Source organism: Lycorma delicatula, chromosome 9, assembly GCF_047948215.1.
Source record: "Lycorma delicatula isolate Av1 chromosome 9, ASM4794821v1, whole genome shotgun sequence".
Taxonomy (NCBI): Eukaryota; Metazoa; Arthropoda; class Insecta; order Hemiptera; family Fulgoridae; genus Lycorma; species Lycorma delicatula.
In genome coordinates this window covers 118,542,376-118,569,968 of record NC_134463.1, presented here as the reverse complement: position 1 = coordinate 118,569,968, position 27,593 = coordinate 118,542,376, and the positions used below count along the sequence as shown (strand labels likewise).

General features: G+C 27.1%; 1 protein-coding gene across 10 annotated transcripts in view; it reads right to left on the bottom strand.

Moving 5' to 3' along the window:
* The window catches only part of pHCl-1 (pH-sensitive chloride channel 1), a 1,039,090-nt gene that overhangs the window by 3,451 nt on the left and 1,008,046 nt on the right, over nucleotides 1-27,593 (bottom strand). For 5 of the 10 annotated variants that reach the window (XM_075374857.1, XM_075374860.1, XM_075374861.1 and 2 more), the window contains 2 exons: nucleotides 15,480-15,584; nucleotides 2,889-2,930 (listed from right to left, as the gene is read on the bottom strand). In XM_075374857.1, the coding sequence (XP_075230972.1) occupies nucleotides 2,889-2,930; nucleotides 15,480-15,584 (147 nt within the window). Of the gene's footprint in view, nucleotides 1-2,888; nucleotides 2,931-15,479; nucleotides 15,585-26,858; nucleotides 26,895-27,593 lie in introns of all 10 variants that reach the window. The other 5 variants (XM_075374859.1, XM_075374862.1, XM_075374867.1 and 2 more) reach the window with 2 other exon arrangements.

The following is a 27,593-nucleotide window of genomic DNA, read 5'->3' as shown; positions in this document are numbered from 1 at the left end:
CTACCTTGATCTGAATTACAGAAACCTTACCATTCTTTTATGAAAACTCTGTATATTAACAATGTAAATACAGAATTCAATCTAATTTACATTTTCATTTCATTTATTTTTTATTTTAATCAAATAACTGAGAGGAGGAGAAAAAATTCAGTTGTAAGGAAGACTTAATAAAACAAAAAAGAATTTTTATTAAGGAGAAAGTTTTCTACTTTTAAATTAAAATATTTAATAAATTTATAACCGATTAAGAAATATTAAAATCATAATGAAAATAAAAAAATAAATATACATAAAGTAACAAGTTTCTTGATGCTATTTTCTCATATGATTATTAACAACAAATAACAAAATATATTAAACAAAACATATTTTTATTTATTAGGTGTCACAACTATAACAACTGCAAGCAACATGACATAAGATATAAGTTTACTCCTGAAAACATCACAGTAATTCTCCAAAGTAATAGCATATCATACTGTGCATCTAGAGAAAGCAATAATTAAATCACCTTCTTTATTGAACCAAATATATTGTTGTAGATCAGCATGTTGAATCTACATGAAATACAGGTTATATTCAGTCCTATAAGGACAACTTCATTCTGTTTATTACTGGCATTGAATATATCCTGAACATCATTACCTTCAAAGAAAATGACTTTGATCGGTACCTCTTATATTTCTGATGCTTTACATGTCATGATAGCCATAATAAAGATTAGAACAAGTAGTGTAAAGCAAAAAATTAATATATACAACTTTCTTTGAGAAACAATGATACACAATATCAACTCAGTATCGTTATAAAATAAAGAATACTAATGTAAACAGTCATTATTAATTTATAACAAGCATGATTAATTTATTAAAAAAATGCATTTTAAATTTAAATATATAGTTACATGCTACCCATGCATAAAAAGTATTTTATTACAATATACCCAAAGTTTAAAACAAACACAAGCATTAAAAACAACTATACAATAAAATAATAAATAAAAATATTTCATATAAACAAACTAAAATCTACTACAAAATGGGCACAGAATAATAAAATAAGTTTACAATAATAATAAAAAAGAAAAAAGAACGTAGTGTATACAATGTTAATAAAACAAATAACAATAATGGTTTATAACATACAACAGTTAATAATAAATGTTAAGGCTAAGAATAGTTAAGAGGTACATTATTAAACATCAAGCATACTCATATTATTTAGATTAAATTCAAATTAGATAGAAAATATAGAATATAAAGACAACTAAAATTTACGAATAAAAAAAAATTATATTACATTAAAAAAATCACCTTATAAATGAAAACAATTTTTTGAAATTAAAATTTTAATCAATAATTGTTAACATGTATTAACTGAAACATAAGGCTGGATAATCTTGATATCGTATAACTTAAGCTTGAGAGGGTCTATAAGGGAAATTTTTAAACTTTTAAGTCTAACTTTTTGAGAATACGAAGTAAGATTATATTGGTAGTTCTGTGTAGTCACTTCATTCTAGTGAATTTAATAAGCTGAGATCAACAATAAAAATCGTATTAATAAAAAAAAAAAAAAAAATTAAAAATTGAAATTGTTGATAATAATTGAATCGTGAAAAAAAGAGTACTAGATTGTATTAGCAATATCCATGGACATCAGACATCACAGATTAATAACTGTCACGGGAGATCCCTCAACAAATGTTGGGTTAAAATGATGGAGTTAATATTGAAATAGTGACATATCTACTGTGAAAGATGTAGAACTGGAGAGAAAGTCATGTGTGCAGCCACAATTGATTGTGGCTGGTAATGGAGACTGTTGTTCAGTGGATGTCTCCATCACCCTATCAAAGAAAAACATCAGTTGCCTTTTGAAAAGGAAAACTCTGTGAAAAATTATAAATATGTTGATACATTTAGAAATAAACAAATCGACAAAATACTGACTTTATAACAGGTCCATGGTCAACTGGGTAGATTTAAGAGAAATATTGTCGATGATGTTTCTGAATGTTTCCTGGCTTTAGAGTTTAAAACATAAAATTTTTTCTAAAGCGATAAAATGAAAATTAATATAACCTCATCTTTTTCTTATAAATAGAGAAACAAAACTTCTGTTTCGATTTGTTAAAATTTTTGTAAAAATTCAATCCTGCAAGAAGGTATTCAGTGTTACGGTATAAAATTTAATTAAAACACCTCAGAGACAATTATCTTTTAAAAAGTTTGAAAACTATTTCCAAACAGTAATGCTACATTTATCAAAAAGTAGTTTTAGAAGGTTGAAATGATAAGAAAGTAGAAAAATCTATAAAATAACATTTTTGGAGAAACCTGATTTATTGAATTTATTTTTTTCAGTTTTAATGTTTACAGTGATATTTTTTATGATATAATTTTTTAAATGATGCCCAAACCTCTTCAAAATATTACAACCTACCAATATTCTCGAACCCCACATTTTTTTTTTTAAAACCTTTAAGTATTAATATCACTACTTTACTAGAACCATATTGGAAGTTATTCAATCTAGTTTAAATATTCTCTAAGGTTAAATGAACTCTGAATGGGTTAAAAATAATAATAAGGTTTGCTACAATACATCAATGCTTGAATACATAACCACACACACATAACACAAAGTAATATAGGTATTATTTAATTACCACCATAAACTAACATTAATACATGACCTGAATAAAATAATATCCAGTTAAATAAGTTGTATTATATTTATATATAATATAAATTTTAAAACGAGTTAAAAATGAAAATTAAATTTTATATAGAGAAAGAGAGACAGAAAAACAGACAGTAAGAAAGAAGTTACAACATAGCAATCAGCCATTTATGAACTGTACCTTTTAAATTGTCTAAACTGACCTGCATTGCTGGAAATTGTGCAGGTGCGCCTGGTACACAATTCTGCAAGTGAGAATTTGATTTTTATAAAAAAAGTGTTTTAAAGATTTTTTTTTTTTAATATAATATTTTTGTCGCAACAAAAAATGTCTAAAATAGCATATAAAATTAAAACTCTTGATATACTTTCCATTCTTTCATACAATAAAATGTCAATGTGAGATTATAATAAATGGTTATTTTATTTGACGGGCAAACACAATAGTCAAGAATTTGAATATATACATAAATTTCTTAAAAATCAATAAATTTCAAGGATTTATGGAGATGGTTATTATAGTGACCTGATAAATACTTGAATAAGCTTCATCCAACTGACCAAGGACTATTTCAATTCTTTGTCGATAAATAATTTAATCAAGACTATTTAGGCATATCTAATAATCTAATATTCACTTACTTCTATAAGGTTAGCGTTATGCTGCAAACTTAATGAAACAAATTATAAGTAAAATTTTATTTCTCTAACAATTATGAATTACTTGTTTAAAGATAAAATAATGACTAGAAATTTAATGGTTTTAAAGATTAATTTAATGGAAAACATAAAAAGATAGTTTTGGCTAAAGAATTTTATTAAGAGGATTTAATAATGATTCTAGAAAGAAATGTTATAAGTGTGATCCAAATATCTCTGAAAATTCCACTTTTGTAGGTTAGAAGATATTATTCTGATCTTAAGGTTTTGTTGATTTTCATGGTTTTAATTATACATATCATAGGTTATGAACCCAAGATAATTTCTTAGAAATATTTACTTGCTCGATCGCTCTTAAACATTACATTTTAAGATAAAATGATAAATTTAATATAGCAATTTTGAAATGTAATTTTTAATTTAATCATATAATTAAAATATAACAAAATTAGAGAATATTTACAGTAAATGCTATGGCAAAATTTGAAAACACTTTAAAATATTAAAAATTATAAATAACTTGTTTTTAAATTAATGGAAATGTTATTGCAAAGTTTATTTAGAGCTAATTAACAAGCCTCATCTTACATGAGTTTATAATAGTGCTGTTTTTAAGAAGGGTACTAAGTACATTAAGGTTATCAATAATGCAACCAGAAGCTCCATATAATCTGGTCTAAAGGTTTTTAGAAGAATAGTTTCATTAATATGAAAGATGTTTGCAATATGTTTCTTTTAAAAAATTTTATATAAACAAAACAGTATAATTTTTAATTTTGCTTATTAATCTTTTCTAAAATCCTGCTTAACGCTAAAATTTCATGAATTTCTATCATTTGCTAAGTTTTATGTACTTTACATAATAAATGAACTTTTGTATAGTTATTTCCACATAGTCTCTTCCGTAGTATATATCTATTCTTAGTTAACCGTTGAACTTTGATTACTAATTAAAAATCATTTTCAAATATAATTTGCATGCCTAAATACTCTTATCTTGCGATTATTCACTGCATATAGACCTGATCATAAACATCAACCATGTGACTCATGTAATTTAGGATATCTATCTGTTTACAAACATGAGTTGTTTCCTGAATGTCACACTAGTTAGAATTAATGTTTCTTAGATTAAACACTGTAATGTGTAGTAGGATAAACATTATAAGAATAAATAATAACAATTGTCTGCAACATTTTGTAACTTTTTACTTTTATAATCATAAGAAACATTATTATTAATTTATATGATGATTTGCTCACAATTCTATTAAATGATTTAAATTAAACGTAATTTTTTTTAATTTAATTTTGGACAATTTTAAATATTTTAAAGAAAAATTTATTAAATTAATAATTTAAGTAAAACTATTAATTTTATATAGATAAAGCTATTATTTTTAAGAGAAGCTAAATCAAGTTATAATCTTTTCAAGTCATAAGTCAAAATGTTTCTAGTTATATACATTGGTTTTCTCCAGTAACTAAAGCCATTTTTATAATTACAACTTACAATTTGGAAAAATTGTCTTTTCTACTACAAAAAGATTAAAATTGCTGTAACCAAATGGTTATAGTTTATGTAACAAAAATCATTCTGTAAAATTATACAGCTATGATCATTAGGTAAAAGTAAATAAAGCAGTTTCACATTTTTTTAATGATTGAGTATAATGAAAATTATACTGAGCTAACAAATACAGTTGATAATCAGTATTAAGTGATAGTTTCATTCTGATTTTTATAGGAATTGGTAATACAATGAACATTATTAATATCAGAGAAAGTAACTCTGTTTAAAGTAACCTCAGATGTTTTAAATGTTTGTTATAATAAATACTCTGAGACAGTGCAGTACAACAGACTAATATACAACATCCTGTAAAGAAAGAATTTGGCATTATGTGGAGAACTTCTATTTAGTAAGACAGGAAGAGAGAAAAAAGAGAGAGAATGAGAAAGTATTTTAAAAGAATGAACTTATAAAAAAAAAAGAACTGTTTATTTAAAGGTAAACAGTTTAACAAAAAATTAAGAGATGCAATAAAGCATCTATACCACACATTATAAAGAATTCTAGTTATAGATTATAATTAAAACAATAACTTTTCCCTGAGATGAGACGTCTTAATAGATTTAAAAAAATCAGATATATGAGTATATCTTAATGGAATTGAATGACATGGAAAACCAAAACAGAATTGAACCTTTGTTCTCTTCTAACATGACACAGATGGAAAAAAGAATCTCGGTTACGGGTAAGAATTTAAACTACTTAGTCTTCTCAGACAGTCTCACGGGTTGATCATCCATTCTTTACAACCATATCAAGTTACTTATTTATTGTAGGTGTCTGTAACAATAGTTTTATTATTTAATATATCTTTACTTATCCTTCTAAACATTAATAATAATTAACCATTAAATGTGGGTGATGTCAATCGATATTATGTGGACTTTACTCACATTATTCATCATACTCAGCGGTATGTCGTTATATATCATCAATAATAATAACAATGCACTTGAAATGCTAGATATTTTTACTTCCTTGTACGAAGTAAAGGAAGTATTATGATCGCGAAAAATTTTGGTTTTCAGATTTCAATGGAAATATCCATTTTGACCATCCCTGAATCCATTGTAACTAGTAAGTTTTTTTACTGTAGGATTTAGGAGTGTTGTAACATCTAGTTGTGCACTTCCCCTTTTGATTGCAATCGACTGACCAAAAGTATTCAAAACAGCCAGAAATCAAAAAAAAATTGGATTTTGGACTTTTTCTTAACTGCAGTAATATAAGCCCTCATTGAGAGCTTTTCAATGATAATATGTGGTACTTATTTTCATTGGTTCCAGAGTTATAGCCAAATTAAATTTTAATTAATGAATATTTGGATATGAGGAAAAGGCACATCAGTTCGAATCAGACTTCATTTCCTTTTTTTATTTTTTTAACTTTTTTTTGATTTATTAATAATTAATTTTATAATTATTAATTTTGATTGATTTATTAATAATTATTAATCCGTGATTGTAAAAAAAAATTACAATAAATAATTATTCAATAATAATAAAAAAAATATTTAAAAAATCAAACATTATTAGTGAAATAAAATTTTATGTAGTTTTAAAAATGTGTATGTGTAATTTAATAGGCATTATTACATATGTGTATATCTAATAGAGATGATGAAACATCTGATTATTTAATAATATTAATTGAAAATTATAAATTAGAATCGTATTATTTTTGGATTTTCTAGTTTAATTTTATTTAATTATTCTGGAATTTCTGTTTAATTTTATCTACATTAAAGTTAACTACAGAGTGACTGAAAAATAAATCCTCTTAAGAACAACATACATGCCTGATCTTTAACAAATTGCAAAAAATTCTTATCTTTTAGTTCATTACACTGATATTGTCAAACAATATTTTTCCTAAGTCGGAGTTAGTCATCATTTTGCTTATTTGTTTTTTTGTTGCCAATCATTTAATCGCTCTTTAGTTTGATATAATTCTTCTGATCTTAATTTGTGTATACGTTATCTAGTTCAAATTCTCTCTCTTTATATTCATCATCTCTTTTATTCTTTTAATTCTTTCCTTAGTCTTAAAGTTTTCTTCCTCTTTATATTTATCATCTTCTCTTAATGTTTTTATTCTTTCTCTGTATGCAACATTTTCTTCCTGTTTATATTTTTTTTGGTTTGCAACATTTTCGTAAAAAAGTTTTACGATAAATTCTAATTTATCAATAAGTTATTAATGAAATAAATTTTATGTATTTTTTATTTTAAAAAATGTGTATATGTAATTTAATAGTCGTACAAGTAAGTCATGTGGTGTCACATCAGATTTTTTAATGTATTTTCTCAGGGTCTGGATGTAATTTTGAAGGAGAAGCTTCCATTGGGATAACCTTTTTATTTGTTTTGTGATCACTTTTAAAATATATTTAGCAAAACGCTAATAGTCTGTTGAATTTTGATGTATAATATCAATTTATATCATCAGTACACCTGGTTTGGCTGTCTATAGGATACAACGAAACTAGCTAATTTGAGAATACTTGAAAAGTTTTACTGTATTTCATTAAAAAAAATTTAATTTACTCTAGACTAAACCACTATTAAAGAATATTTCATTAGCATTTTTATTAGTTGATTTAACGAAAAATTCATTCCACATGAATGAAAATATTACCTATTCAGTAACATTGTATTGGCCGGTCCACTAATCACCCCGGTTAGTGGATGTATATTATCTGCTCCATAATATACACAAAATATAGTACAACAGTTCTAAAAGTTACAATAGGAAGTATTTGATTATACTTTGTAATTTCCATATCTTGCATAATTGGATGAAAAAGCATACATACTGTTGACATGTCCAACAAATTGTTACAGACTAGTTTGAGTAGCAATCAACAGAATTCTTCAAAGCAACGGGATTATCAAGCTCATTTCCTGATCTCAAAAATGCTTGTATGTCAACTAGTAATAATATATTGAAAACTATTTTGCGTATATTTTCATTAGCATTTTATTAGTTGGTTTAATTAGGAACTTCATTTCACATAACAATAATTCTTGTCTCATTAAGTCTGATAAATCAAAAACTAGTATCATATTTTTATTCTATCCATATATATTTTTTTTATAAGGAATTTACTGGCAAGGAAAAAGTAGATGTAATTTAGGGAATTAACAAAAATAATGTTGATTTCTATAATATAGTTTATGACTCTTGAATGGAAATCAACAAAACTGACAATCATAATATAAATCTTTTAATTATATATATTATAAGATTTGCAATGATTTACTGATCAGAAATTATGATCGATCTCAGGATTCAAAGAAAGAATTTAAAATACATATATTACAAAGTGATGGTTCCACAAAAATTAATATCAAAAGGAGCAACAGCTTGAAAAAAGTTGTAAAAAAGACAGAAAAAACACAAAACTGATGTTGAAACTGTATTTAATTAACTGATTCCTTTGATCGTTAAATAAAATGCAGTTTTTGTTGGTATGGATATGATTATATAGGTTATCAAACCCAACCCACCGGGTTGGTCTAGTGGTGAACGCGTAGCTTCCCAAATCAGCTGATTTGGAAGTTGAGAGTTCCAGCGTTCAAGTCCTAGTAAACACAGTTATTTTTACGCAGACTTGAATACTAGATCGTGGATATCGGTGTTCTTTGGAGGTTGGGTTTCAATTAACCACACATATCAGAAATGGTCGAACTGAGAATGTACAAGATACACTTCATTTACACTCATACATATCATCCTCATTCATCCTCTAAGGTATTATCTGAATGGTAGTTACTGGAAGCTAAACAGGAAAAAGAGAGAGAAAGTGAGAGAGGTTATCAAATCAGATGAAAAAATATATTAAACTCCTTGAATTTACAAAAGGTAATAAAAAAAAATTACATCATAATTTTCACTATCAACTGCTGGATAGATATGATACATCACTGTACTTAGTCATTTTTCCTTAAATCTCACTAACTTTCAGAATTACGAGTAATATTGTTGTATATATTAATAAAAATTACTGGAAGATGTCTTTTTATCAGTCTTCAATTCATGAGTTATAATAAAAATTCCCTATGTGAACTATTTTAATGGAATCTGAATATTAGTAAATTATTGTTAACTAATATTATATAATATTAGTTAACTTATTGTTTAATTATATGAAAATATGAGAAAAATTGTCTTTAATTATTATTATTTTATGTCAGATATCATAACTGTTTATTAAATGTTTATAAAATCTATTCATTAAAATTAACATAAAAAAATTAGTTTTCTTTCTCCTCAGAGAAGTTTTATTGATGTTCATATCAATTTGTAACTGATTTAAAAAAAAAAATGAAATTAATGAAGCTTTGTATTTTTCATGTGTTAAGTCAATTAATATAGATAAAAAATATACGAATGTCTATGTAAAATTGGATTCTGGCCAAGAAAGATGGTAAACTACCCTCTACAGTTTGTTTTCTTCCTTCCCTTTTCCTTTTCATTATTTCTTCTTATTTAGATAATCGCTGCAGGGACCGATTCAGTAAACTCTTTACTAGAGATCAGTAGCACAGTGACAATTTTTGCCTGAGGAACAATCCAAGAACTCATGTTTCCTAACTGGAGGTTAGCCAGGCCTATTTAATATAAAATCTAATCTAAAAAAATAAAAATCATCGTGTAAAAAAAACTTTGCCCCAGGTTTGATATACAATATGGAAAAACATTTGCCAGATGAAAAGAACAGAGAAAAGAGCAAACATGAAAAATAAATCGAAAAGAAGTATGTTAGGTAAAATAAAACACAAAAAAAACAATATATAAGGATTTTGCTTTGAAAGAAATAACTGTTTTAAAGATATGAGGAATAAAAAAAGGAGGCTAGGCTAGTAAATTGCACTGATGAATAAAGAATTAAAAGAAAAGTTTGAAGTAGGAAGTGATAAGAAGAGTGCAAAGAGGCAAACCGACAAAACAGTGGATTAATAACATATTGAAAATGAAAGAAGGATATTTAAGAATGAGAATAGGATGATGGATAACGAAAAAACAGTAAAAGTGAACATCACTTATTTATTATCAGGTACATGACATTGGTTAGAGCAATAAGGAAACAAAATCGTTGAAGACACAACAATAGACATGTATACATTAAGTTGAAATATCACTTGTAATGATTTTATTTTAGGTGCTAGTAAATCAAAGATTACTTTGATTTGATGGTGATGGTCTCTGATTTACATTTTATTAAGAAAAATAATGAATATGATTTAATAAATTAAATAAATTTCATACTAAACTTTCAAGATATTCTTAAAAATTACTATGGCTATACTAATTGGACAGTAGTACTGTCAGATGTTATTTTATTTTTTATCAATTATACTTTTTTCCACCATGAAGACTGAAATAGTTTATAACATACAACTTTCGATTGGAACTGAAATATACTCTGATATCCTTCATAACTGGGTCATTATATGTTAAAAAAATTATTAAAAAAAAAACAGAAAATGAAATTAAACAGCATATAAAATAAAATTTTCAGAATATTTAAACAAATTTATTCATAGATATCTATATGTACAAAAATTATAATCATAAATCAATCTGCAATATAATTATCAACATTTATTTTATAAACACATATGAAATGCATAAAGGTAAAAAAAAATTACAAAATTGTGAAACTAATTAATAATATTACAAAAAATGCTGTTTCCAAATGGCATGCTTCAAATTTGTATAAAAATATTTAAAAAGTATATATGCATTATGCAAAAAAATAAAATGTGTTATAAAAATGAAAAAAGAAAATCAATGAAGCATGACTTATTTTGTTTATAATATGCAATCATGCACAAAGTTAATTAAAAATGAAAAGATCAAGACTATATTCAAATTTAAGTGATTGATGTAATTAAAATTTGTTGTAATATCAAATTATATCAATTTAACATACGGGGCAATCCAAAGTATAACCATAATTTAATTTTAAACTATAATTTTTTTTCTTTTAGAATCGTAGTTCTATGTTAAAGTAATTGTGGTGTGAAATAAAAACACTATAAAGGGTAAACTATAAATAAACTATAAAGGGTAACTATAAATACAAAAAAAAAAAACAAACTAATTTTCTATGGAAACATGATTTCAGATCTTTTCAGAGTTATTGTACAGTTTTTGGTGGTGATATTGTTATTAATGGACCTATTTTTAAGCGATTACAAAACTCCTGTATGGAAGAGTAGTATTTAATTCGTTATATGGTTTTTTATGTTACTACTAAATTTAGTGCATTTGTAAATTTTATATTACTTAATTGTGTTTGTTTATGGCTTTATACCATGTAGAACAAAATAAAAAACACATCCAACATTTACACAAAACTGAGTTTTTTAGGGAGAAAGATTAGTATGTTGTTTTCCAAATTACAGAAAAATAATCTATATCATACAACCAACTAAAAACAAAACACACACACTAATAACAACAACTCATGAAGATACAAATTAAATTAGAGAATGACTGCATTAAATTTTACACTAGGCAGATCAGACATACATCTGATCATACGAGAACACATTTAAGCACGGTACACACAATCAGAATCAACCTTTGTACTGAAAGTGGATACACATAAAAAACCATAAACCATAAGATGAAAACTTCACATACAGTGCATACAAATTTTGAATACAATGCAAGTTAATGCAGTATTCAAATTACAAACATACGAGTACATTTGACAAAAAAAAAACATGTAGTAAACAATCATACACCATTTAACCATTTAAAAATCAGCATAAAACAAACAGACCAAAAATGAAGAGGAGCTTTAATATCTTTGAAAACATTTGGAAGTACAGTTCCTTTTATAAAGTACTTCATTAAGAAAATGGGTCATAAAAAAAATTTTAACAGCTCATTTGTGACTTACTATTTTACAACTCATCTTCCTTTTTTATTTATTGCATCATGCTCAAATTATGATTATTTTTCAAATAATACTAAATGTTCATTGATCTTAGCTGAAATTACAATTTGATTCTGGCAATTATACAACTGTTAAAATTCTGATTAAAATAAAACTTTCACAGTTTTCCTTCACTAGTAATAATAAATTACTGTTTATTATTTGCTATTCACAGTAGGAAATAAAATATAAACTTTTTAACAGATCTTTATAGCAAAATATATAGAAAACTGAATTGGAGGAGATGGTTTTGGTGGCACAGTTTTAGTGATACAGTATGGTAAAATAAGTATGAATGTGATTAGAGAAAAAGTGTTTATTATTTTATTAAACTGTCAATTCTGTGCTCCAAAATGTGGTAATATTTATATTTAGGCATCCAAGCTTAATTAATTAATTAAGTAATAAATGGTTACATAAAGGATAAAAACAGTAAAGGAAAACAAACAATAGAATACATAGAGAAAATAATTCAGGATTTAGGATACAGTAAATATTTTGAGATCAAAAGAATAGTAGAGAAGTGAATGATGTAGAAGAATAGTATGTAGAATGAAAGGATAGGCCTGTCTTCAATCTTCAAAGCCACATACCTCATTGGTAAGAAGTTACAAAAATTAAGATTCATGGCTTATTTTCAAGCTTATTTTTTTCTAAATAATAATTAGTGTGTAATACCCGTAAACAATAAAGGCCACTTTCCAGCTTTTAATAAAAAAAACTCTCATATTACTACTTCTTTTACATAAATTTGTTTTGAATTGTAGCCAAGCAATCCATGTTAGAATACATTTTCCCTAGAATCATGTAATATTTCAGTTTATTTAACATATAATGTTATTACATTTATGACTAATAAAAACTAGTTTAACGTTTTATAAAAATTCATCTAAATTTAGTTTTATTTTCTTTTTAACAAAATTGTGAACATGATTTCCTACAGAACCACTTACTTTTATGGTCTTTTTATGGACTGAGAAGGACCAGTAAGACTGACTCAACAATAATTTAAGTGACCAAGGAAAAATATTAATTTAAAATTGGAGAATTAAATCATAATACTGTATGAGTTTGAATAAAAATTTCTAAATCTTGGGTTCATAAATAAATTTTGGTGTGCAGCAACATAACCACACAAAAGAAAAAAAATTAAAATTTGCTATGTATATTAGATACTATAATCGAAATGGTTGTAGGCAACTTTTGATGTGAGATACAAACTCCTGGAGAAATGGCATTTATAAAATATATATTTATCAATAAAAATAAAACAATGAATAAAATACATCGTAATAATTTTGTGTTATCTATCGTTTAAGATGAAGCAAAATAATTTTAAATTGAAAAAAATAAATAACTACGATAAAAATTAGCATACTAATTAATTTCTATGCAAATTAGTAATATTGTGAGCAAAATAGTGAAAATGATTCTTAATTGCAAACTTTAAAAAATAAACACATTTAAAAATAGTTTGTGATATATTTTTATACAAAAATGTTGCAAACAAAAAACTATTTTGTAGTACAAATAATAGGCAGCTATAAAGCAAGAAATATATTTATAAATTCAAAACAAACATATAGTAAATATTGTTAACACATTTATAATAATATATAAATGTCATGACTAACAATAAATATAATATATATTCTTCAATGGTTAAAAAAATCATAAAAATATAATAAATTAAATATAATACACTGAAATATAAAATAAGTATGTCGGGATGTTAAAAAGTTATATATTTAATAAAAATTAACAGCAGACTCCCTTCAAATTGGTGCTTTAACTTAACTTGAACTTAAAATTTTTCAATCAGCATGTGCTTAAGCTACAAAAAACTCACTTCATGGAAAAACACTTCCAAAAAAATTTCATCAGAGCTATTACAGAAGTGTCCTTTATAAGTTATAGTTGATGCTGTTGTGATTAACACTGGTAAAAAAGTAGTTACATAATATTTTTTTAATGAATTTGAATAATACATTTTATTTATGCCATGTGTTTCATTGTACATAAACTTGAAAGAGAGAACATTTTAAATGAACAAAAAGAACAGAGATTCAATACAGTTCTAACACAACCACTACAAGACAAATACTGTTAATAATATTGTCAATGGCAATGACTCTGATAAAGAACTATAATAATAATAAGAACTCGTAATAGCTCTAAAAAGATCTTACATTAGCATATTTTGAAATATTTTTAGAAAGTGTTTGTATTTTTATACCACGCTAAAATAGTAACAAAGCAAGTGGAAATATAATGCATACTGTACAATAATTTATGTTAAATAATCTGTAAGTCATTTTGAAAGATGTGAACCAGATTGCTCATGAAGTAAAAGTTTAAAAAAAGCCTCACCTTTTATATAACAATATCTTACTATTGCTATAACATTAATTTTATTCTTGAAGCTCATAATTATATGCTAACAATGAAGATAACAATAACTCCTATGATATTGAACAAGACTCATAATGATTAATTACTAAATGAAATACCCATGTTTGACCTGAACAAGGTGGTAAACAACCTTATTTATTTTGATCAGAGCAGTCCCTTTTTCTATTGATCACCCTCTTCAACTACCCTCTCCTACTGATTAGTCTTCATCCCTTTTTCTTTGAATATAAATTACGGGAAATTACATCAGTTACATATTTAATGGCGTTCATCAGTATGGAAAATCTGTTTTTAGAACTGTTCAAGAAACTTCTTTTTCTATCTGAAGGGTTCAGAAAAAAGTAAAACCAGTGACTGATGCATGTCAGTTAAATAGTTTCCTGCTCATTTTAAAATTTGAATCTATCTAATAGTTCTTGCAGAAACTGATCTTCTGTTAAAATTCTAAAAAAATGTTTCTTATGAAAGTTGTTTAAAATTTAACTTTTTCTTCTAAACTGTTGTCCGTTCAAATCTGTAACTAATATGCATTATCTGTGAATCAATTAAAATAAAATCCACCACAGGAAGACAGAACTCGAAATGAAGTTAAGAAAAAAAGATTATATTTGTTTGAAATTCTGTTTCCTTTGTTTTTTATCCTGAGAAATATTATACTTTAAATACAATGGATTATCAAAGAAGTAAAATGATGGTAAATAAAAGCTAAGACAGGTTGGGCCCCAGCAAAAATCTGTAAAATTTATTCTGAAAAGGATTAAAAGGAGAACCCATAAAATTAAAAATTAAATACTTTCCCAAGTGATGAATAGGCAATTCATCTAGGATATATACAAATCTGAAGTAAATTTCTTGGAATTACCATACATAATTAATGTACCTAACTGAATAAAGTCAATAATTTCATTTTAGATAAAGAGGTAGAGGGAGTCTACTGTAAAGAGGAAGAGTATATAAATAATTGATTGATTCTGAAACATCTTGCAATATTTTTTTCCAGAAATATTTTTCATTCAGTAACGATAAAATAAACACTCCCAGATGTTTGAACATACGTATATATGTGTATATATTCACACACATGAATAACTGTCTTAAAAACATTGTATTACATAATAGTATATGAAAATACCTGAAAATGAATATGTATATAAAGAAATAAATAAAAATTAAAAAAAAAAAAAGATATATATTTACCTCAGTAGCACATCCATTATTAGCTGTATGCGTGCAAGGATTCGGACCACAGTTGGTACATGTAACAATTTCATTTGGGCCAGTATTATCACCTTTTTTGTCACCCTGTAGAAAAGAGAGTAAAAATATTAGTTAATAAAATAATAAATTTATTAAAACAAAATAGTAAATGCATTTAAAAATAAGTATTTTAGTTACATGATTATATATTAAAGTGAAATTATCATGTTAATATGTATTAAAAAAAAGCCTGACAGAAAATTATAGAATGTATTACTTTGTTATAATTTAACTGTTTTATTATCTTTTTATTTGATAATTTTATAATACTATGTTTTAACTAATAACTCTTTACCAATAAGGTTAAAAATACACACAACTACAAATTATCTAGTTAAATAAAATCTAAGCGCAAAACTACAATAACTATTTAGCTCTAGCTGTAAAAGCTACTACTCTATTTATATTTCTATTATACACAAACAATAATATATACTTACAAGAACTATAAAATAATTTGAAAAAAATAAACTCATTTTGAAAATTTGACAAATTACATCTTACCATTTTCAACCATCACAGCTAGAAAAAGTAAATCAAATTTTAATTTAAATAATGAACTTTACAAGTTTTACTTATTAAAAAAAAAAAAAAAAAAAAAAAAAAAAAAAAACAAAAAAAAACTTTAATACTATTTGTAATCAGAAGAAATGTGCTTTATAGATTATTTTCTGGTAATCGTATACATGACGGCTCGCCTGCGATTTTCATGAAATTTGGAATTTACCTTATTTAGGACCCAAGTTATTCTTTACAACTACTTAAATTATTCATCAGAAACGCCTTTCACCTGAGTTATGCGCCTCATAAGTTACACAGTACCGTACCGCCACCAAAAATTTCATAAGCAAGTATTGTATAAATGCTAACTATAAATATACACTATTTTTGGACTAAATAATTTGGTTAAGTTTGTTAATTTAGTTAAAAAATAATATTAGATTCACTTAAGACCAAGTTAAATTAAGCTTTTTTTCCTTTTCCTGTTTAGCCTCCAGTAATTACCATTCAGATAATACTTCAGAGGATGAATGAGGATGATATGTATGAGTGTAAATGAAGTGTAGTCTTGTACAGTCTCAGTTTGACCATTCCTGAGAAGTGTGATTAATTGAAACTCAACCACCAAAGAACACCGGTATCCACGATCTAGTATTCAAATCCGTGTAAAAATAACTGACTTTACTAGGATTTGAACGCCGGAACTGTCAATTTCCAAATCAGCTTAGATTGGAAAGACGCATTCACCACTAGACCAACCCGGTGGGTTAAGTTAAGTTAAGCTTAGCAAGTTACGTTATGTTAAGTGTTGCCGGCCTCCATGGCGCGAGTGGTAGTGTCTCATCCGGAGGTCATGGGTTCAAATCCCAGTCAGACATGGCATTTTCATATAAGCCACAAATCATTCATCTCATCCTCTGAAGCAATACCTGAACAGAGGTCCTGGAGGTTAAAAAAAGAAAATGTTAAGTGTTAAGTTAATTATTTGTGCAGTTAATATGCCTAACCTGCTTATGTGCAATTCAATTGAGTGCAATTAGGTTAAGGTTATAAGGTTATTTTAGGTAAGGTAACATAACTGTCGAATAACATGCCGCCTTGGTTCAATACCTTGCTTAGGTTTAATTATTCTACATATTTTGTTATTTGCTTGTTCATTCAAATGAATAAAAGTCTTTATAATATAAATTATTTTTATTATGCTCTTAGAACATGTAATTTATATACATAACATTATTGTATTAATGAATTATTTATTCGTAATAAACACATGTTCAATCTTTGAAGGATGGAACAAGACTGACTAACAACAGAGCATTAGACAGATTCATTTAATAAGAGTAACAAAAAAAGTGAGGAAAGTGAGACTGTTTGGCTGAGTCCATAATTATATAATCAATTATTTAGTTAAAAAATAATGTATATTACACTTGTAAAGTGCTGATTTATGAATTTTTTGGTGATTGTACTGTGTTAACTTAAGAACATAACTTGGATGAAAAGCGTTTCCGATGAATAATTTCAATTGTTATAAATAACTCAGGTTCTAAATAATGAATATATTTCAAATTTCAACAAAATCAGAAATTAGTTCCTAATTGTATATAATTACTTTTATTTTCAGTATGTTCTTGATTTCTATTAAAAATAATATTAAATTGAGTTATAATCAAAACTGTGCATTGTATTAAAATAATTTTAAAAAATTCTAGAAGAAAAATCTGTAAAGAAAAACTAATCGGTTATCTGAAAAATAAAATAAAATTAATAAATTATAAATTAATTATATTATCAAACAATTAGGGTATTTTAAAATTTGAACTGATTCTATGACAATGTACTCACATATTTCATATAAAATGGTATATGACGTAACTGATGAGTACATACACGAACAATCGAAGGCAATATTATTAGAAACTAATAATATTGTATCAATGGTTTTCTTAAAAAATTAAAAAATATAGCTCGGAGAAACTAGTCAAATGATTCAAACATAGACTCCTACATATTATATTGTAGACTAATTACAGTAATTGGAAATTACAATCGGATGCATTCAGTTTAGACAAATTATTTACCCTATCTAATTTATTTTAAAAAAAGGATTTTATTTTTTCATCAAATTTAATAATTAGAATTCTAAATATTCCAAAACTGATATATTATTTTCTTTAAAACCGTTAATATAAATTGCATAGTATTGTGCAATGTAAAAAATATATAAAATTATTTCCTTCTTAACGAAAGAAATGATTAAGTACAACGGTCATGCATTCCTTTTTTGATGTAAAATAGTGACATGATTTTATTTAACTGCTTTTTCATAACAAGCATGTTAATTATAAATAAATCTACATAAAAAAAAAAAATTAAAAAACTGTAATATAACTTATACTCTATAAATAATTACCCGAAAATAAATTATTATTCAAGTATTCTGATAAAATTTACCCTAGATATAGTCTGTTACAACGCAATTATAAAAAAATTATCATTAAATTTAATTTTATATTACAGTTCATCTCTTCACACTGCAGAAGCCTGTGTCATAACAATCCATGAGCTTCCAAGATATCTTAATCATATTCCTTTTATCATTAGTCCACTTCACCATTGTTTGACACCCTCTTTCAATTATCAATGAAGAGTTAATTTTTTGAACCAGCATAAATTATGTAGTGTTAAGTCCAATTTGTAAGGTGGATGACTGAAAACTTTGTATTTCGATTTTCCCCGTAAATGAAATGTCAGAGCTGTAAAATATGGATCTATGTTTTTATGAAGCAACACAATCATTGATGGCTGTTCTGCCACTAATTTTGGAGTGAAACAATCAGTTTTACAAGAGAAAGTGTGCCACAGTTTACACAGTGTTTCACAGAGGGCCTATATCATAAACAACCAGTTTTATATCAATTTTAATCTGTATCATGTTTCAACAAATAGGTGCTCCAAATTAAACAAAAAAATTAATAATGAGGTGTTTATTTCTCAACAAAGAAAAAAGTTTTACTTTAAAAATGCAAAAAAGTAAAATTCAAAAATGTGTCAATAGTTGAAATTCACGATCAGTTCATTTTTATAAACCAATTGAATAAACACTAATACTATGGGATAGTTCTTCAGAAAACATATTAGAAGAAAAAAATCAGAAGTAATCATCGTCATAAACAAAGATTTAATCTGAAAGATAAGATAAACTTAAAAAGTCATAATCGAGTTACCGACTTAAGTTATTTATAAAGTACATATATTAAAATTTTCAAATCGATTTCGTTTTTCTAAAATTAACCATGCCAAAAAAAAATAATCACATTTCTTTTTGTATTTATGAAACAATCAAACAATATCTGGTCTAAGAGAAATCTATTACACATTTTAAAGAAGAAAAGACTGAATAATCTGGTACTTAAAAAGATCCTAAAGTAACTAAATGGTATTAGATGATAGGATGTTCACTTTTCCCAGATAATTTGAAGGATAAGTAAAATTCCATTAATTCTGAAATTATGTATGAAAAAGTCACTCACAGTTGTATAAGTCTCAGTTTGTTATAATAATAAACTGAGTGAACATCATCAAATATAAATGTACGACTGTAAAAACATTAAAGTTAATCACAATGTGATGAAAGCCCTTCATAAAAAAGTAAAAAAAAAATAACTGAATTATGATCAGTTAAAAATTAGAAAAATTAAGCCTTAAAAGAATATAAAAACCTTAAACTTTGAAAAAATCCCTAACTAAAATCTCTATTTTAGTAGGAACAAGTTAGTAGGAACAAATAAAAAAGAACCCTATATCTGATAGAATTTGCTGACGATCAAGTGATTGTAGTAATGAACAAATTAAATTCATTTATTTACTCACAAAGCAACAACAGTTTGCACCCAACTGTAATCAGGCATAAGCCTGCCCAGGATTTGAAATCAGAAATTTCTGGATTAAAGATAGAGATGCTACTGCTTCATCACGAAAAGGGTAGATTAAAATTAAAGAAATAATATAACATGATTAATTATTCACTTAGACTGAGCACCATTAGATTAGCGTGATACTATAATTCAATTTAATAATAAAATAAATTTATATCAGAAAAGTTTATATATACAATAAAAATTATCATATACTATATGTATGTATAATACATAATATTATAAAGTAATTTTAAAAATATTTATGAAAACAATCTAAAATAAAACTTCACTAATTCAGAATCTATAGATCTCAGTCACAATCCAAATAAAGTTTATTCCCGACATTGTTCATGATGAAAAATAAAATCTTTTATAATGCTGGTCATATTACCGTACAGATATTAATTATGTAAGGAAAATATATTTTTTCTTAAATCAGAAAATACAGTTGATTACAAAATTATTGTAAGGAAAAATTACTATAACAGGAAATATAGACAAAGAATATACAGAGATACAGCAGTAAGCTTAATTAACATGGATTGATTGTGGGAATAAATTAAGACAATAAAATAAAAATCTACTCAGTTTTTATAAATAGTTTATACTATTTTCTTTTTAATCATAATAAAATTATTTTACTGATGTATCTTTAAAAGTTTATCATGTTGTTCCTTCTTTGTGTTATTAGTGGGTGGCATGAGTGTTAATGGTGTAGTTTTTAAAAAAAGTTAGGAAATTCTTTATTAGTATGAATTCAAATAATATATTCAATTTACATTTTATCTTTTGTTTAATAAGTAATTTATATCAGTTGTAATGTGTTTATGAATTTAAAAATATATAAAAATATGTCCTAAATCTTAGGTTTTATGTGCTACATGTAAAATTTGAATATTGTTAATGTCTTTGCAAGTGTATACTTTTTATACTGTCACTTTTTACAGTGTGATTTGCAAAACTCTATTCTGTTGTTGCATGATGTACTTGTAATTTATTCTTTGTATCTGAAGCTGAATATGTTTCGAGTCTATCTGATGTAATATGTAGAATAATAACTATAATACAATTTTTACACCTCAATGTCTCTATGTTTGTCAGTATGTGTTTTCTTAGTTTACTTGTATATTCTTGTAACTTTTTCTGAAAATGTAAGCAAACTTATACACTTTAAGTTGAAGTTTTTTAACATTATGTATTTTCTGAGATCAGGTGCGCTTTTTTATTTTGTTCTGTATTTTAATATGTCATCTATAAATGTGTGTCGAGGATCAGCATTAACTTATGTCAAATGTTTCATTGTTCTTCAGTGTATTTATCGATGATGAAATATTGGTGTTATTTCACTTTTTTGTATATCAATTTGTAGTCAAAATTCTTGGGAAACTTACCAAACTCCGTGCTTTGTATTTTTCAATGCGTTTTGAGTAATATTTACAGAGAATTTTTCTATTCAAAAGACTAAATAGTTTGGAAAAATGTAGAATTTTGTCAAAGGGGATGAAAACCATTTACCGCCAAAATAGTACATTCATTACTAAAGATTCAGCCAAATGAATGCTACCATTCCACAAATGAATGACACCAAATGCACAATTTCTGCTTAACGGTTGTTTAGTACATGAGTATAAGCAAGAATCATCCTTCAGGAATTATGGGGATGAATTTTTTTTTAAGATCTGAGGTTTCAGGAGGTAATGTGAGTAAAAACTTAAATTCAGGAGGTAATGTAAGTAAAAACTTAAATTCAGGAGGTAATGTGAGTAAAAACTTAAATTCAGGAGGTAATGTGAGGATATGGTAAAAAAACTTTCTCAAAACCTGTTAATTTAAAGCCTATTAGTAAATGCTTTACTAAAAGAGTTGGAATACACATTGTTATTCAAAATAAGAACACCCTTCGAAAGTCTACAATGTTTATTGTAGACTGACTTTACAGATTTCTTTAATATTTAAAAAAAATGTCTGACAATATTCCTGTGAGATTATAAAAACACTGTAACCATAATTATTTGATTCGATACTTTTTTAAGTTGTTTTCTCCAAATTACGGACACCAATCTCTCTCATAAACTGTAATTCTTGTTGATGTTTAGCACCTACTATAACTAACTGTAAATTCTGTAAAAAAGTGAATATTCTACTGAATCAGCATGCTAAATCCATTGAAATTCAGATAGTATTCAGCTTTGTAAATACTCTTCACTCAATCACCATAGGGACTAGCTGTATACAGAGCATACTCTTAGAGAAAGCAATTCTGATTCATGTATTTCATACATTATTTAGGTGAATCACAGCCGTAATAAAAGCTAGAGTAGATAACGTAGAGTAACAGATAGATTAATGTTCTACTGCTTAGTAATGTGAAAGGTTAGGTGTAAGGTTACGGTCAGGATTTTTGTTGGTTAGTTAATATTTATTTTTGTAGTTGGGAGTTGGTGTACAATGGTAGTTCTGGTTGGTGATTTGTTTGCTTTTACTGGGTTATATGTTATTGTTATTTTTATTTAATGTTTTATTTTGTCAGTTCTGTTTTTGATTCTATTTCTGTGTGATGGACAGATGTTTAGTTTGATTTGTTGTGATTTTGTTTTCTATATTAAATGTAGGACAATTATTAGTGTAGGTTTTGTTTGATTAGTTATTTTGCTTTATTGTTAATAGTTTGCTGTTCGGAGTTTACTGTTGTTATTCGCTTTATGAACGTGGTTTTATGTTATATGTTTTAGTGTTGTATGATTGTTCTGTTTTGTGTATGTTGTTCCTGTTTTTGTTAAGTTCTTGTTTCTGTTTATAATTTTCTATATTTTGTGTTTTAGATTTCTGTGTTTAGTGCTCGGTGTAGTCATTCTTCCATCGGGTAGGTAGTAGCAGCTCAATCAGTATGGTCTTATTTAAGACTTGAAGCGTAATGTCTGTTGTATCCGTTGGGAGTGTCATATGTGACATTCACATCAGTGGCATCTTGACTGAGGCTAGGACTGCAAGACGATCTCCGGTAAAGCTCCTATGTAGGGGGTGGTGTGCCAACTGGATCCGTCATGTGACGGGTGTCTTTCCCTTCGAGTCAAGATATTTTACCAGCAGAGTTCCATGTGCATCATGAAGTACGTAGTGTTTATGTTTGGCTCTGCACATTTGGTTCTAATTACAATGAATTTGTTAATACTGAGATGTTTTATTATAGGATTTTTTTTGTAGAGGTTTGCATTTTTTGTTTTGATTCATTTTTCAGGGGATTTCATATTGTTTAAATTGCAGAATTTTGGTTTGTGGGTGGCCCATAGGCTGGTTATTTGAGTTATCAGTTGGACGGGTGGTCTGGGACTGGGATTGTCTGTTTCCTGGCTGTGTGTTTGCTATTTGATTGTTTAACAGTTTGTGGTTACTTAATTTAGATATTTATTTTATTTTTACTGTGTTTAGCTGTTGTCAGGGAAGTCATATTATTTTTTACATTGGTTGCTACTGGGCTCTAATTGGTTGTTGACTTTGCTAACGATTGTAATTGGTCGGCTTTATTTGTTTGGTTGTTTAGTTTTAGTTTTTGTATTGTGATTGTTTCAGTTCACAACAATGTATTTAGTTTGAGGTTTGGAAAATTTTATATTGAAATTTAATTTATTTTGTATCTGAGTTTTATATTGACATTTTGGTTTATTAGTTTGACTTATGAACGTGAGTAATTCTGACGAGTCCTCTAGGAAACGTTGTATTCGTGTTAAAGCAGAACGATTTGTAGCTGTCCAGAAGGCACAGGATGAATGGAGGAGGTTGAACAGATTGGAAAGGAAAGCTAGGGTGGCTCAGGAGAAAAAGGAAAGGGAGGCTGAGCAGAAATTAAAGATGGAAGCTCGGGTTGGCTGAGGAGGCTGGATGTTGATAGTGATGTTTCTGATGGTGGTACTGTTAGTGTGGCAAGTGTTTACAGTTGAACATTTAACAAAGGTTAAACCGTTATCGGGTAACTCTAGAAAGAGGCAAGTAGCTGCTGAGAGATATTTGGTCCTATAACAGGTTCAAACAAACCAGGTTGTGCCTCCTTTAAAGGTAAAAAAGGCAGATGCTGTTGCCTTAAAGATGTTGGAGGCCCAATTAGCTTCTAGTGATGTAGTCTCCAATGAAGTGGTAATCGAGATGTTAGTAATGTTTCATGAATTATGCACAGAAGTTGAGCAATTTGTGTGGAATTCAAGAAATGTAAAGGAGAAGAGCACCTCCTACGTTCTGTCTCGGCTGTGCAAGCTGTGATTTTTACATTTGTTGATGGTCAAATGAAATGATCGATTACAGGGGTATATAGAAGGCTTTAAAGCTGGGATCAGTGAACGTGCAAGGACTGATTTGCCATCGACTTTCAGGAAGTTGGCCTCTGAGATTGTTAAAAATATGGTGTCGCAACCCAAGTTCTGTTAATTGACAAACCTGTTGGTGTTACCTCTGCAGCCTTTCGGGGTGATGCGATTGAGAAATTAGAGGCCAGGAAGAGAGGATTGGAGATTATGAGTGTTCGGGATAATTCGAAGGATGTTAGGATAGTAACTGATGACAGCAAAACAGAACAGAATATTAGGAGGAATGAAGGAATAAATTGATACCTGAGACAGACTGTAGTTACCAAGACTTTGAGGCCTCGAATGATTATTTATGAAGTTCCTCGTGACCTAGGAGTAAAAAACTTTACTGAAGCAGTTCAGGCGCAAAATGCTAAGTATTCTGAAAGTGAATTTAGCAAAATGTTTAAGGTTGTATTACAGACAGACAGGAGAGATTCAAGCAACGTTCATTACGTTGTGGAATGCGACAAACAGTTGTGTGTTGCCTTTATTGAGAAAGGACGTGTTTGTGGATTTCCAATCATGTACGGTAAAAGATCGTTTGAAAGTCAGTAGCTGTTTTTGGTGCTGTGGTTTATGACGTATGGCCAAGTCTTTACAGGTATAGAGCTTTGCTCATACTGTGGTAAGTAGGGCCATCATGTGAAGGAGTGTCCAACTAAAAAGGTAGGGGTTCTTCTGTTGGCATGAACTGCTCATGAGTGGGGAAGCTGGCCCGCCATGAATGTACGTCAGAGGAATGTCCCGTGTACACGTGTGCGTGGGATGTATTAATTGGTCAACTAGATATTTAGAAACAGACGGTTCCACAGGCCATGAATGGGGGGGGGGGGCAACTTGAAGACATTTCACAGTTTTGTTTTAATTATTTTTTGTTTAGGTTTAGTTATAATATTCGGTTTTGTTGTTCATTGTATTTTAGTTTCTATTTCATTTGGTTTTGTTTTCTTTTTAGTATTTTATAATTTTTGATTATTAGTTTTTGATTTTAATGTTTTAGTGGCAGTATTGCAGTTATTGGTGTTTTTGTTGTTGATCTTGGGAGTTGCTTTTCTTGTCTACATGTTTTGGTTGTTTTATTTAGTTTAGATAGGTTTTGTTTTGTTTTATGTTTTAGTTTTGTTTAGACTTTTCCCCTTTATCAGTTGTTGGTTTTTATGTTTTTTGTCATTCCTGTATCATGTTTTAGTTATAGTATTGTATTTTGATTTGTTACGTTCTGTTTTTATGTTTTTGTTCTTGTCTATGTTACAGTTGTGTGGTTTGTGGTTTGATTAGTGTTTTTGTTATTGCCGTTTTATGTTTTGTGTTTTTGTTGTTGGTTTTTATTTGTTTCGTTGGTGTTGTGTGTTCGGCTCACTCTTCCACTGGGTATGTTAGTTGTTCAGCTCAATCGCTATGACTTGTTTGAGACTTACTAATGTTATTTATAGAATGCGTAATACACCGATGAGAATGTCACATGCGGTATTTACATTGGTGGCATTCTGACTGAGGCTACAGTGAAAGATGTCATCTTAAGGTTATAAAAATGACCTCTGGTAAAGCCATTCAGGGCTTGGTAAGGAGGGAGTGGTGTGATGGTTGGATTCATCACATGGCGGGTGTCTTCCCCTTCGTGGTCAGGATGTTTTACCAGCATTGAATAGAATTTATGGTGGTGGGTAGGTGTGATAGGAGATATACATGTTTTGGTAAATATTCTACACGTACTGAGTTGCTATGACAACTAATTTATTTTTAAACACCAACTGAATACCAATTTTGAATTCAGACTTTGAATTATAATTAAATAAAAGTTTTAATAAAAAAAGTTGTAGAGAAACATAGAAGTAAATAAATTTAATAATTCTTCATTACTGTAATTTAATTATATCTCATTAAAATTTATTTTCTGTAATATGCAAAAATTTCATTAATTTCTAAATTAGTGAAGTTTTAATTTATTTTCCAGTTTTTAAGTATGCAAAAAACAATCAAAAAAATTTGAATGGCATGTTGAAGTTTTTTTTCATCATAAAAACTGAAATAATGTACATGAAGGAAGCATTTTTATACATGAATTCAGTATATTTGTAGGGAAAAAGTTAGATTAGAACGGATTTAAAAAAAATAAAGCAGATTTAATTTATCAGTCACTCATACTGTAAACGTGGTAGTATCATCACTAACAATGTTAAGAAGGAATAAAGAAATAAAACTTAGAAATCAAATTTTAATAAAGGAAGAGTGCAAAAGAATTATTAAAATCCCACTGAATAACAAAATATCATGATACAATGTACGATATAATTATGTGTTAAGCTTGCTAAAAACAGTAAAAGATAGATCTTAAATTAAGAATAATTTCAACAGAAAATTAAGGGATAAAGGATATTTCAAAACCATAATATTAACAAATATCATCTTAAATAAAAGCAAAAGTAAATTAATGTTTGTAATAACCTCTGTAGTCAAATAATTGTTTTCAACGCAATTATTACAAACAATTAAACAAACAAAAGGTCCCGTATGATAAAAAGAAATTAAAACATGCAGCGAAAAGAAAAACTACTGACACAAAGAACAAAGAAGTCTCCAATTTTCAGTAAATGCTGAAATTCAATAACAAGCAGATCATTCAAGATACCTTTATTAAGTTTCAAACATCGGTTAATTAACAGAAACACTAACAAAATTTTATTATGCATAAGAAGCATACATGTTCTGGGTAATTTTTGCTATTTTCTTACACCGGATGTAAAATATAATTTACATTTTCAAAACCTTTCATTTCCTTCTAATTAAACCAATTATTAATTATAAAAACCAATTATTAAAGATAAAAAAAAATTATATCTAAAATTCTGTATTTAAAAAGAATAATAAAAAATAGATACAAGTAAACCTAAAATAATTCAAGATAATTTTATTTAGAACTTAAACAGAACCTATTTAGAAAATACTTTGTAGAGTAATGCTGGTCTTAATTTATTAGTTTGAGTACATAGTTCTACTATTGCAACATTTTGTTACATTTTATACAACCTAGAAAAACATATTAGAACCTAGAAAGCTGAAATTTTGCATATTTATTTAAAATGACACATAGAGTAGAGAATTGGATTACCTAAAAATTATTAAATTACTTTCTGCTACATAAAAAATACAATGAAGTCCAAACTACACATTTATGTAGTCGCTAGTTGTTAAGGAACAGGTATTTAAACATGATTAAGTTGTATTATTAAACTGTAAATAATTCTGTAAAAATGTAATTTACACAGTGAAAAAAGGCAGGCATTTTATAACTT